Source organism: Vidua macroura, chromosome 36 (assembly GCF_024509145.1).
Source record: "Vidua macroura isolate BioBank_ID:100142 chromosome 36, ASM2450914v1, whole genome shotgun sequence".
NCBI classification, from domain to species: Eukaryota; Metazoa; Chordata; class Aves; order Passeriformes; family Viduidae; genus Vidua; species Vidua macroura.
This window is the reverse complement of record NC_071606.1, coordinates 1,117,209-1,130,007: the sequence shown is the minus strand read 5'-3', so window position 1 is coordinate 1,130,007 and position 12,799 is coordinate 1,117,209. Positions and strand designations below refer to the sequence as shown.

Genomic DNA, 12,799 nt, shown 5'->3' with positions numbered 1-12,799 from the left:
TTATTCCTATGCCCATATTTTTCCCTGAGAAACCCTTAATTTCAAAATCATCATTATTTGCAGGGAAGGGGTTTCCATTTTCTATTTCAAGAGAGGATCCTGTCTTCCTTAGCAGACACCTGTTATTTCAGACCGTGACAATGCCCCAGGACACCCAGGCAGGTGAGGAGGAAGTCACTGCCCCTTCCCCCCCCTCTCCTGCTCCATCTCCCAGCCCAGCATTGCCCCCGGCTGCAGGACAACCCCGCTGCCAGCGCCGACCGCCCGGGGATGCACTGGGGGCATCTCCTTCCCCTTCCCTCTGGCATGGAGGCAAATCCCATCCTGTCCTTGTTCTTCCTCCCCCAGACAAGGAGCTGAAGATGGAGACCAGGGAGGACAAATCCCCGCAGCAGAGCCTCATGGAAGAGGCCGTTTCGAGTGGTTCCACAGTGCTGGAATCCAATGGGGAAGAAAAGCCCCAGAGATCCCACAGGAAGAGGGGCTCCAAACCCAGCCCAGAGTGCTCTGAAGAGAAAAGACACAGTCTGTGCCAGGAAGGTGGACAGAGCTTCAGCCAGAGCTTGAAGCTGCTGGTGAATGAGCAGTTTCATGACAGGGAGAAGCCCTACAAGTGCTTGGAGTGTGGGAAGAGCTTCAGCCGGAGCTCCAACCTGATCCGCCACCAGATGATCCACACTGGGGAATGGCCCTACAAGTGTGGGGAATGTGGGAAGGGCTTCAGCTGCAGCTCTGAGCTGATCCGCCACCAGATGATTCACACTGGGGAACGACCCTACAAGTGTCCTGAGTGTCAGAAGAGGTTTCGGATCAGCTCCCATCTCATCCTGCACCAGCGGATTCACACAGATGAGAGGCCCTTCCGCTGCCCCGACTGCAGGAAAGGCTTCAAGCAAAACTCCCACCTCATCAGCCACCGGCGCATCCACACCGGGGAGAAGCCCTACGAGTGTCCCCAGTGTGGGAAGAGCTTCTCCAGGAACTCTCACTTGACTGAACACCAACGGACACACCGGTAAGGGAAGGCCTGCAAATGGCCTGACTGCAGGAAGAGCTTTGTGCACTGCTCCTGCTTCATCCCCCATTGGAGGACCAACGTTGGGAAGAGCCCTGGTGACCCATGTTCCCTGTGATCCATGCTGGGAAGAAATCTGCCTCTTTTCCTGCCTCTGGCAATGACATGATGTGGGCTCAAAGAACATGAGGGTCTGGCCGTGGTGCTGTCATAACATTCACTCCCACCTCAGGTCATTGCCAGGGGCAGGAAAGGGACTCTCTCTCTCTCTCCTGAGGAGGAGGGTGGCCTTTCCAGGTAGGAGGGAATAGGTGGCTGGGAAGAGACAGTCGGTGGTGGTGTAGTTTTCTTATCTCTTCTGTGTTCAATATTGTTTGTGTTCCTATTTCTTCCTTATGTGGTTGCTGTTCCCAATAAATTGTTCTTATCCCAGCCGGGGATCTTTGCCTTTTGTGCTTTTCATGGGAGGCGGGAGGGCAGCGAGTAGCAGGGCGGTTTTAGCAGGAGCAGGAAATTGGGGAATCCCATTCCTAAACCCTGGCTGGTGGAGACTGAGCATCCCAGCTGGTGCCAGCCCTGGTGGCCATGGCAGCAGCCTTGGGAGCGGGTCCCTGGCTGGGAGCTGTGGGAACCTCTTCACTCTGGTGCCCAGGGACAGGAGTGGAGGGAGCGGCTTCAACTGAGTCGGGGCAGGCTTAGGTTGGATCTCAGGAAAAGGTTTTTCCCCAGAGGCTGCTGGGACATTGACCAGGCTCCCCAGGGAAGGGTCACAGCTCCAGGGCTCTCTGCACTCCAGCAGTGTTTGGACACCACTGCCAGGCCCAGGCTGGCATTGTTGGGGTATCCTGTGCAGGGCCAGCAGCTGGACTCGAGGATCCTGATGATCCCTCCCAGCTCAGCCAATTCTGTGGTTCTGGGTTCCCATGACCCTGGGAATGGGACTGCCAATGGTTGCCATGGCTACAGACTCAGGCTTCAGGTGGCAACAGGTGTCCATGGCAGTGAAACATAAACTTTAAGAGATTTAGAGATTTTAGAGGAGCTAAGATTTTCGTTAGAGATAAGCCTTACTAGAGTTAATTAAAATAAAGGGATTTTTAAGTAGGCCTTGATGAAGTTAAGAGTTAGTAGTTAACTAATAATTGATTGCTTGTCAACACCATGTTTAGTTTGCTGGGTTTATAATGAAGAATATGGAAACTGACAAATAGCTTTTAGCAACATAAGACAATTGTGGGCCTCCTCTGTTCTGAAACCAGTTGAAGACAGGGAATGGGAGTTCTACCAAGGTTCATTTGTCATATTAGCATTGAAAAGGTAGAAAGGTCAGAATGAGGAAGACTTAATTTACTTCCTCATTTTGGGACCCCTCCCCATTAAAGGGAGCACTGACCCATTTCAAGGAACAAACTACGCATGCTTAATAGCTTTTGAAATTATTAGCATACGAAGCGAGGAATGGGATGTACCAAAAGTATGAATATGTATTTGTATTTTGGGTATTCAATTCTTGTGTGGATAAAAGGACTCTGTAATCATCTGAAAGGTGCGGTGTGTATTTGGGAGCTATCCCGCACGCTGCCCGGCGTCGCAATAAGCATACACTTCCTAACTTTAAACTGTTAGAGAGTTTTTGTCCGTCACAGCTGGATATTGGTGCTAGATCCATATCCATATTTCTTTAATAAATCAGCAGCCACCCCTGGCATGGGGTCTCCATGGAGCTGCCAAGGGATGGACCATAGCAACAGGGGGTGGTGATGGTCACACTGGAAGCTGACCATAGCAAAGGCTTCTGGTGATGACTGTCTGCTTAGGATCAGATTTGTCACACACACTCAGAGGGGTTCCATGGGGACCTTCCAAGAGTGTGGGTTGTGACATCATTGGGCATCTGAGTAACATCACAGAGCAGGCTGTGACATGACAGAACAGACAGTGGCATCACAGAGTGACTTTGTGGTGTCAGAGAATCTTCTGTGACATCACAGCACAGCTCTATGATATCACAGAGATCTCCCAGGGTTGGCTCTGTGACATCACAAGGGGGTTTGTGACAACCCAGGGTGAGCTGAGACATCACAGGAGGCGGTGTGACATCACAATGGGTTGTGTGACATCACAGGGGGCTTTGTGACATCACAGGCCATGTGTGAGGTCACTGGGGAGGTCACTACACCTCTGCCCCCCTCACAGTTCCCCCCAGAGAAGTCCAACGCTGCTCGTGCACAGCAGGGTCCCCTGTCCCACCCGGTCCCCCCACCCCTGGCACCGCAGCCTCCCCCAGAGGATGTTCCACGAGATCGACCCCAGAGCCTGACACGGGGATGGGGAGTCAGGGCTGTGAGGGGTGGGACAGGGGGACGAGGACCCCTGGCAGCGTCCCTGTGTCCCCCAGGGCCAGAGCTTGGGCCAGGGCTCCTTCACCCTGTTATGAATGAGGGTTTGAGAGCAGTTAAAAAATCCCTGGCATGGGATCAGTAAAAACCAGATTTAATATTAAGCAACAGCACCACAGAGTTCCTTGGCAAGAGTCACTCTGCTCCTGACTGGACACTTCAGGCACACCAAGGAAATACAGCAACAAGTAAACCAAACAAAATCCAGGCAATTAAACCAGAAATGAGCCAAGAACTGTCCCTGTGTGTGTGTGTGTGTGTGTGTGACAAAAGGACAGTGAGGGCAAGGATAATAGGAATACGGCCTAAAAGCTTAACAGAGCTCAAACTTAACAGGACTTGACTGATACCTTAGACTTCAGCATTTAGCAAAAGTACAGCACATAACAGTATTTAACCTTACTTATAACCTAGGACTTCATGATTTGGCAATGGAATAACACTTAACAATATTTAACTTAGATTATAACTTATTTGAAACTTAACAACTTAGGAAAAGAACAACTCTGAGCAGCATTTAACTTAGCTTACAGCTTGTGACTTAACCTTCCTTACAGGCCTGACTGACTCAACTATCCAAGGCACTCAAACCCCTCAGAGAGCAGCATTTCTGCCACATTTCCCCAGCACATGCACTCGTGTGTGCACACAGACAAAAAGAGTCAGTGCAAGGCACCTGAGAGAAATTCCCCTAAGGGCAGGGAAATGCTCCCTGCCGAGGCTGTGGCATCTCCCCAGCGGGCAAAGGGTTGAGCCTGGAGGAGTGGGGGGATCGGCCCAGGCTCCGTCGTTGTTGGGGGATCCCCCGAGTGCAGCAAACGGGAGAGTTCCCGGATCAGAGATGCCCCAACCAGAGGGAGGTGGCTGGCCCAGGAGAGCTCCAAGGGGCTCCTTTTGGAGCGCAGTTTGTAGGGCCCCAAGAGAGGGGCTTCAGTCCCAGCAATGGTTCATCCTGGCTGCACTTGGCATCAACAGCTTTCTTTGGCAGTGTGAGAACAAGGATGTTGTGCCACTGAGGGAACAAAAACAGTTCCCAGGGCTGCTCCTAAAGAAACCAGGAGCTCGTAGGGCAGCAGCAGTGCCTGGAGCAGACAGTGTTTGTGATGAGCTCCAGAGGAGCTGAGCCCAGGGGCTGTTGCCCAAGGCTGAGGCCCAAGGAGTATTTTCAGCTGGCAGGGCGGGCTGAGAAGGGGTGGGGGGAATGCACCAGCACAGGGCCCATGGAACCAAGGGACCATTGTGAAACTGTGGGGCCTTGTGGGACCAAGGGACCCTGGAATCATGAAGAGACCTGTGGGGCCTCATGGAATCATGAAGACCACTGTGGCATTGCTGGAGCTCATGGAAGCAAAGGAGACCGTACTGACGCTGTGTGGCTCCATGCAATGGAGGCATCATTGTGACACTCTGAGGCCGCATTCAACCAAGGGCCCCTTGTGACACACTGGGGCCTCATGGAACTGTGGAGACCATTATGACACTTTGGGGTGCCATGGAAGCAAGGAGCCATTGTGACACTGTGAGACCCCATGGAAACAAAGCTCCAGGGTGACACAGAGAAACTGCCTGTAATCAATAGTCCATTGGGACACCATAGATGTGGCAGCCCCAAGTGCCCCTCTCTGTGACACCACAGAAGTGGAAGATCCAGGGTCCCCTGTCTGTGACACCGCAGCTTTGGCAGCTGCTGCCACAAGCACCGCAGTGGCAGCCCCAACATTCCCCTCTTTGTTACACCGCAGGGGTGGCAGCCCCAAATGTTCTCCCGTCTTTGACCCCACAAGGATGTCAGCCACAACATTCCCCTCTCTATGACATCACAGCCATGACAGCCCCAGCGTTCCCCTGCCTGTGGAACCAGAGCAGTGTCAGCCTCAACATTTTCCTCTCTGTGACACCATAGATGTGGCAGCCCCAAGTGCCCCTCTCTGTGACACCACAGAAGTGGAAGATCCAGGGTCCCCTGTCTGTGACACCACAGCTTTGGCAGCCACAACATTCCCCTCTCTATCACTCCATGGTAGAGGCAGCCCCAATATCCTCCTCTCTATGACATCAAAACATTGGCAGCCCCAACGTTCTCCTCTGTATGACAACAGAGCAGTGGCAGCCCCAGCATTCCCATGTGTGTGATAGCGCTGTGAGAAAGCCACAACATTCCCCTCTCTGTGACACCACAGCCCTGGCAGCTGCTGAGTTCCCCTGTCTGTGACACCACAGCCGTGGCAACCCCAGTGTTTCCCTTTCTGTGACACCCGAGCAGTGGCAGTCCCATTGTCCCTGGCTCTGTGACACCACAGCTGTGGCCACCCCAACCTTCCCCTCTCTGTGACACCACAGCTGTGGCAACCCCAACCTTCCCCTCTCTGTGACACCACAGCTGTGGCAGCAGCACTAGATCAGAAGCAGCAGCCGTGGAACAACAGGGGAGCAGGGGAGGAGCAGAGAAGGAGCAGTGGAACAGTGGTGGATGAGCAGTGTTGGAGCAGCAGTGGAGCAGTGGTGGAGGAGCAGAGCAAGTGTGCTGAAACAGCACAACACAGCTTTTGAGCAGCAGTGGAGTGAGCATGGAAAAGGTGGAACAGTGGTGGAACAGGAACTACAGCCATGGAATAGAGGTGGCACAGGCCCCACAGCTCTGGAGCTGTGGGACACAGAGCGGCTCCGAGCGCTGCAGGAGCCGGCCCCGCACAACAGAGCGATCCCTTCAGGCTGACCCAGCGTGGGGGGCAGAGGCAGGAATTGCTGCTGGGCTGTGGAAGGTGTGGATAGAGTGCATTGAAGGATGACCTGGGGGTTTGATCCTGCTCATTGTGGCTGCTTTTGTGCTGCCAGGACGGTTCCAGTTCGTCTGAAGTCATGAACTCAGAAGAAACTTGGGAGAAAAGTTTTCAAACTGCCTTCTTTACTGCAGGGAAACACATCTGGGGAGAAGTTTCATGATTTCTGATTTGGGAACCAAAGTGGGTCAGTTATTGGCCTGTGGTTTTGTTCTAATCCAGGCACAATTTCCAAATTACTGCACTTTAGCGTAAGAAACGAGGAACGTGCCTCACCTTTGCGATGTTGACAATGGGTGAAGAGCTTTTTGTGGTCCTAGTGCTAAAAAAGCAATTGGAATTCTTTTCCCTCCTTCCCCTTTTCTTCCTCTCTCTGGCAATGAGCCTTCAACTCTTCCTGCAGGTCTGCTTCCCATAATCTGCTCTGGACTTGGAATGTGCCAAATGAACAGAGGGAAGACAGAGATTAATGGACCATAAAAACTTCAAGCTTTCTCCTTGTAGCCTCTGAAGTTCAAGGACTTGGAAACTTCTGCTTTTTCAACTGTTCACCACATGCCACTCCTCTAACTTCTGCCCGGCCATAAAACCTTCCTGTGGCCCTGTTTGGGAATTGACACTCATATTTTTCAGGAGAACCACAGTGGGGGTCAAAGGTTTGGGTGCTGAAGCCTGTGGGAGCCTTGCCTGAGTCACAGAGAATCCCAGTGTCCCTGTTTGTTTTTTTTTTCCCGGGACTATCCAGATGTTTGTCCCAGGTTCCAAGTAGGAAAAAAGAAGTGGAGAAGTGGTTCCCAAGACATGTCCATGGCTGCAATTCCTGTTTGACATAAGTGAAATTAGTGAAAGGCTCCTGCTTCTCTCTTTCCATAGGGACACTGTGGATGCATCTGGGATCTCTGGTGACCCAGCTGGGAAAACATTTCAGGCCACTGCCTTGACTGTTTGCTCTGCAACTTGCCCAAGGAGCCGCAGTGCCCATGGGCAGAGATTTTCCTCTGGAATGTTGCTGCTTTGTGCTCCATTGATGAGAGAGCAGAGTGTCCCCGTGGGGGATTCTTGACTAGATGGACAAGTGCTATGATCTCATTGATGTGCTGACATCATCTTGAAAAGGAATTGTGCAAGACTCCGCAGTGTCCTAATTGGGGAACTTTGGCTGAGGCTTTGGCTGAACTTTGGGCCAGGCTTCCTTGGAGATCAGTGCCAGTCAGGGGGATGGAACCGGATGGCAATGGACCCCGTGCTGACAGCCCCAGGAGAACGAGCTGGACATTCACAGAGGCTCCCAGTGTGGGCAGATTGGCCACCCAGATTTGGGGACCCTATGGGAATGTCCCTGCTTCCCTCAGGGCTCTGTCTCAGTTTAGCAGAATCTGTTCCTATGGCTGTGCAGCCTTTCAGGAAGGATGTGTTTTCCCTCTCGTTTCCAGCCACTGTCCCAGTCACAGGGAGTCAGCCTCTTGCTGCTCCAAGGAAAGGTGCTGGTGGCACAGCCCATGTGTCACCCCCCGGTTCTGTCTGCAGCACTGGTGGCTTGGACATGAGGAGGTTGCATGGGGAACCTCCCTGTGGTTGAGGAAGCTCAGGTACAGATCCTGGAAGGAAGCCCAAAGGCCCCAAAGCATTTCTGCAGGAGAACTCCTGCTCCAGTGTCTGTGAGGCAGAGCAGAAGGGCTGCTCAGACTTGCCACCCTGGTCTAGGCAATTCTGCTTGGCAGGAACAAACCCCACAGATCCCCTCCCTGAGCAGCAAGAGGCCCTATGTCCATCCCAGCATCCAAAAAGGACAGTCAGGGCCCCTGGCACAGGTGGGATCAGTGGGCTGGCACAGCAGCCCCAAGGCAGCATCAAGGATGTGTCTCTGGTGGACACTGATGCACTGTGCTTGGAAACCCCCATTCCAAAGAGGCAGAATCCATCCATCTTTCTGGAGGCATGACAGGATGTCTGTGCTGGAGACCTAGGAAGGTCTCACTGGGAAGGAGTGGCCATATCACCCTCGTGGGACTGGCACTGAGTCCCCATTCATCCTTGGCAGGGATGTCCAGGACCCATTCAGGAGCCCGTGGGCTTTTGTCAGTGATGCCTTGAGGATGGAGAAGGTTCAAGAGCTGTTTGTCTTGCCCGAGACCCCCCCCAAGGATCCTTCCCTTGTGGGGTTGCTGTTGGGTCCAAGAACAGCAGGTGGCCAGTGGGGCCGGGACAGGGCAGAAATGACAACATCGCATCCCCTGTGACTCCCCGGTTCCCTTCCAAGAGCTGATCTGCACCTGGAGAGAAAAGCATTGCTCAAGAAGTCTCACTCACCCTTGAATACTCCCACCTGACTAGGGCAAAAACCTAATGGAGAGTGGAAGATGATCCTGGGCCTTGAAAAGCATCTGCTGAGGGCACAGCAGCACTGAAAGAACTGAAGCACAGAAGGGCGCTCAGGAGAGCAGAGTGAGAAAGAGAAATGGGTGTCCAGAGCAGCAGAGCAACAGGCACTGGGATGGGGCCATGTGGGACAGCCTGTGCTGGCGATGCCATGTGGCCTGGTGAGGCTGGAAGGCATCCAGAGCACCTTGCTCTGCCAACCCTTGGCTCTGGCCAAGCTTCAAACCAAGTGCCTCCTTGCCAAAAAGAAAAAAGACCAGGGGCTGGAAGGAAAACTGATCCCAAGATGAGTCACCAGCCTGATAAGGATAACAACAGTTGGGAAACACCAACCAACAGAGGGAGGGGCAGCTGCAGGGCCATTATCTCAGAATCCTCAGTGCATGGCTATCAGCTGGGACAATTCACACCTTCCCAGGGGCATTCAAGCACTTCCTAGATGGCCAGGAGATACAATCAGCAATCAAGCAATGAGCGCAGGACTGCTTCTGATGCCTTGAATTAAGAAGCCAGAGAAGAACAGCAAGCCAAGAGAAGAGAAAAATGGGGAGCCAGGGAAAACGATCAAGAAGACCTTTTCTAATGGGCTTGAAAAGGAGAGCACTTAAGAAAAGTAAGTTGAGTACTGTTTTTCTTATAACTACCCTTTTAACTCCTTTTAAAATATAAGAACCAAAACTTCTAACAGCATATTATTAACTATTTTGCAACAGTTTCTACCCTATTTTTGACCATTCAGAGGGAAAGCTCTTCTCCTATAGAGAACAGAAAGAAAAAGAGCTGTGCAGCACATCCTGTGTAGGAGATGGTCCTGGTGTCCCAGAGGGAATTGTGGATGGCTTTGGGGACAGTGGTGCAGATGGAGCCCAGGTGGCTGAGGGCCAGGTTGAGCAGGAAGAAGAACATGGGCGTGTGCAGGTGGTGGCCGCAGGCTCCAGCGCTGATGATGAGGCCGTTGCCCAGGAGGGCAGCCAGGGAGATGGCCAGGGAGAGGCAGAAGTGCAGGAGCTGCAGCTGCCACGTGTCTGCCAGTGCCAGCAGGAGGAAGTGGCTGATGGAGCTGCTGTTGGACATTTGTGCTGTCTTGGCATGGGCATCTGTAAAAAAAGTAATCCTGGACTAGGTGGGTTTGGAGAGGACTTTGAATATCGCAGCACAGCTTGGGGGCACATTTTCCCCACTGCCTGCCCAGGACTCTGCTGCCTGGAGCTGTCCCTGCCAGCAGCTGCTTCCCTGTGCCCTGGGCTGGGCCCTGCCTGAGCTGCCAGAGCCCAGCCCAGCCCTGGGGGCTCAGCTCTGCCCTACAGAGCCCTCCCAGCTCAGGCACTGCCCAGGGGCAGCTCTGGCTCTGCAGGCTCTGATGGCAACGTCAGAGCAACCGTGAGCAGGCTGGAAAAGCAACACAGATGCTTCCTCTAAAGGCCGCTGTGCTGATTTCTGTCACTGCCTGCTTTATTCAGATCTGAGAGAAAACTTGTTTATTTTCTTCACCTGAACTGAGACAAATATCTATGTGCAATTTCTCATCCAGGCATCCCAGAAGAGTAGATTAAAAAAGAAGGATTTTCCCTTTTATGCAGCCCCTGCCTTGCTGTTCTCCCTGTAGAATCTAATTGGAAATGTTCTGCAGTTCAATGCCGTGCTGGGAGCAGTCCTGAACAATGCAGCATCCTCAGCACACAAGGAGAACATTTCCAAGCCTTACCAGCTGTCTCCTTGCAGCCAGATCTTGTCCCCCAGTGCTGTGAGAAGCACCCAGGGCTGGCTGAGAGCTGTCCCTGGCAGGCAGCAGAGGCCCTGGCCCAGCACAGCGCCCTGGGCTGCAGGACCCTGCTCTGCAAGACAGCCCTGGGCACCCCTGGCCTCAGAGAATGGACTCACAGAGTCTGTGGGCATTGGGATGTTCCAGCCTTAGGAGAACACTGCAGGAGCTGCAGCTGCATTGTCCTGCAGCCAGAGGTTCCTGTGTCAAGGGCTGGCAGTGATTGTGCCCCAGGCACTTGTCAGCACCTTCCCAGCCCTGACTGATTGAAGCTCTCTGTGCCTCTGGGCTGTGCCTGGGCTGGCTGCAGGCAGTGGCCCAGCCCTGCTGGGCTGTGCACAGCAGCTGCCAGGCCACACAAAGCCTTGGGCTGCTCCAGGCTGCTCCTGGGGGACGTCTTGCACCACAGCCCTGCCCTGGGAGAGAAATTCCTTTCTCCTGCTGTCCAGTCTGGGCCCCTCCAGCTGCCCTTGGGGCCATTATTTCCTTCTCATGCTTATCTCCTCTAGGAAGAAAAGCTCCACCATCTCTGAAACCACCCTTCAGCCCCTCCCAGGCTACTCCTGTTCTCTCCTCAGTCTCCACGCCACTGAGCCCAGAGCCCGCAGCCTCTACCTGCTGGTTGTGTGATGAGGCCTCCAAACCCCATCTTGGGAGATTTTTGGGTCCTCTCCAAGGTCTGTGAAAATGGAAAAATAGTGGTCCAAGGTATTTTCTCCCAAATCTTGCTGTGGCAGAACAAGGGTCAATATCTCTAAATTACATGATGTAGCTGGGCGTGTGTAATCAATTCCCATCTCTTAGAAGTGATACAGTTATCTTCTGTTAATTGACCAGTTTTCTTTATCTCTTCCACAACCAATCTTTCCTGCAGGAAATATCTTCTCTTAATGGGCCATTGAATGTCCCTGCAGGACTGAGAAAAATGACATCATCCCATTGTGAGATGCTCCGCCCAGGGGGAGGGGCCAAGCATTCCTGCCTGGATATAATCTCCGACTTTGAAGGCCATCGGCATCTTTTCCCACTGCATTCTCAGTGGTGCAGCTTTTCTTCTCCACTGGATTCCCAGAGGAAGATTCCCAACAACACCACCACTGGACCTTCAGAGGAAAACTTCACCCTTCTACAGGATCATTGCTTCAACACAACAACACCTGTCATACTGCAGGAGGACTGCAGCCCCCATTTCCTGGGACTGCTGCCAACATCCTGACCCACAGGGTGCCAAGTCCTATTCTAACTCAGTCAGTGGTTTTTATTTTGTGCTATCGCATTTGTGTTTTTCTAGGAAAGAACTGTTATTCCTATGCCCATATTTTTCCCTGAGAAACCCTTAATTTCAAAATCATCATTATTTGCAGGGAAGGGGTTTACATTTTCTATTTCAAGAGAGGATCCTGTCTTCCTTAGCAGACAGCTGTATTTTCAAACCGTGACAATGCCCCAGGACACCCAGGCAGGTGAGGAGGAAGTCACTGCCCCTTTCCCCCCCTCTCCTGCTCCATCTCCCAGCCCAGCATTGCCCCCAGCTGCAGGACAACCCCGCTGCCAGCGCCGACCCCCCGGGGATGCACTGGGTGCATCTCCTTCCCCTTCCCTCTGGCATGGAGGCAAATCCCATCCTGTCCTTGTTCTTCCTCCCCCAGACAAGGAGCTGAAGATGGAGACCAGGGAGGACAAATCCCCGCAGCAGAGCCTCATGGAAGAGGCCGTTTTGAGTGGTTCCACAGTGCTGGAATCCAATGGGGAGGAAAAGCCCCAGAGATCCCGCAGGAAGAGGGGCTCCAAATCCAGCCCAGAGTGCTCTGAAGAGAAAAGACCCAGTCTGTGCCAGGAAGGTGGACAGAGCTTCAGCCGGAGCTCGGAGCTGGTGGTAAATGAGCAGTTTCATGACAGGGAGAAGCCCTACAAGTGCTTGGAGTGTGGGAAGAGCTTCAGCCGGAGCTCCAACCTGATCCGCCACCAGATGATCCACACTGGGGAATGGCCCTACAAGTGTGGGGAATGTGGGAAGGGCTTCAGCTGCAGCTCTGAGCTGATCCGCCACCAGATGATTCACACTGGGGAACGACCCTACAAGTGTCCTGAGTGTCAGAAGAGGTTTCGGATCAGCTCCCATCTCATCCTGCACCAGCGGATTCACACAGATGAGAGGCCCTTCCGCTGCCCCGACTGCAGGAAGGGCTTCAAGCAAAACTCCCACCTCATCAGCCACCGCCGCATCCACACCGGGGAGAAGCCCTACGTGTGTTCCCAGTGTGGGAAGAGCTTCTCCAGGAACTCTCACTTGACTGAACACCAACGGACACACCAGTAAGGGAAGGCCTGCAAATGGCCTGACTGCAGGAAGAGCTTTGTGCACTGCTCCAGCTTCATCCCCCATTGGAGGACCAACGTTGGGAAGAGCCCTGGTGATCCATGTTCCCTATGATCCATGCTGGGAAGAAACCTGTCTCTTTTC

General features: G+C 53.1%; 2 protein-coding genes across 2 annotated transcripts in view; one reads left to right on the top strand and one right to left on the bottom strand.

Annotated features, from left to right (window-relative positions):
* The window catches only part of LOC128821200 (zinc finger protein 208-like), a 1,118,338-nt gene that overhangs the window by 11,169 nt on the left and 1,094,370 nt on the right, over positions 1–12,799 (bottom strand). The window lies entirely within an intron of this gene.
* LOC128821224 (zinc finger protein 271-like) lies at positions 141–12,655 on the top strand. Its single transcript, XM_054002173.1, has 4 exons — positions 141–162; positions 541–1,015; positions 10,845–10,956; positions 11,891–12,655. The coding sequence occupies exons 1-4, from the start codon at positions 141–143 to the stop codon at positions 12,653–12,655; spliced, it is 1,374 nt and encodes a 457-aa protein (XP_053858148.1).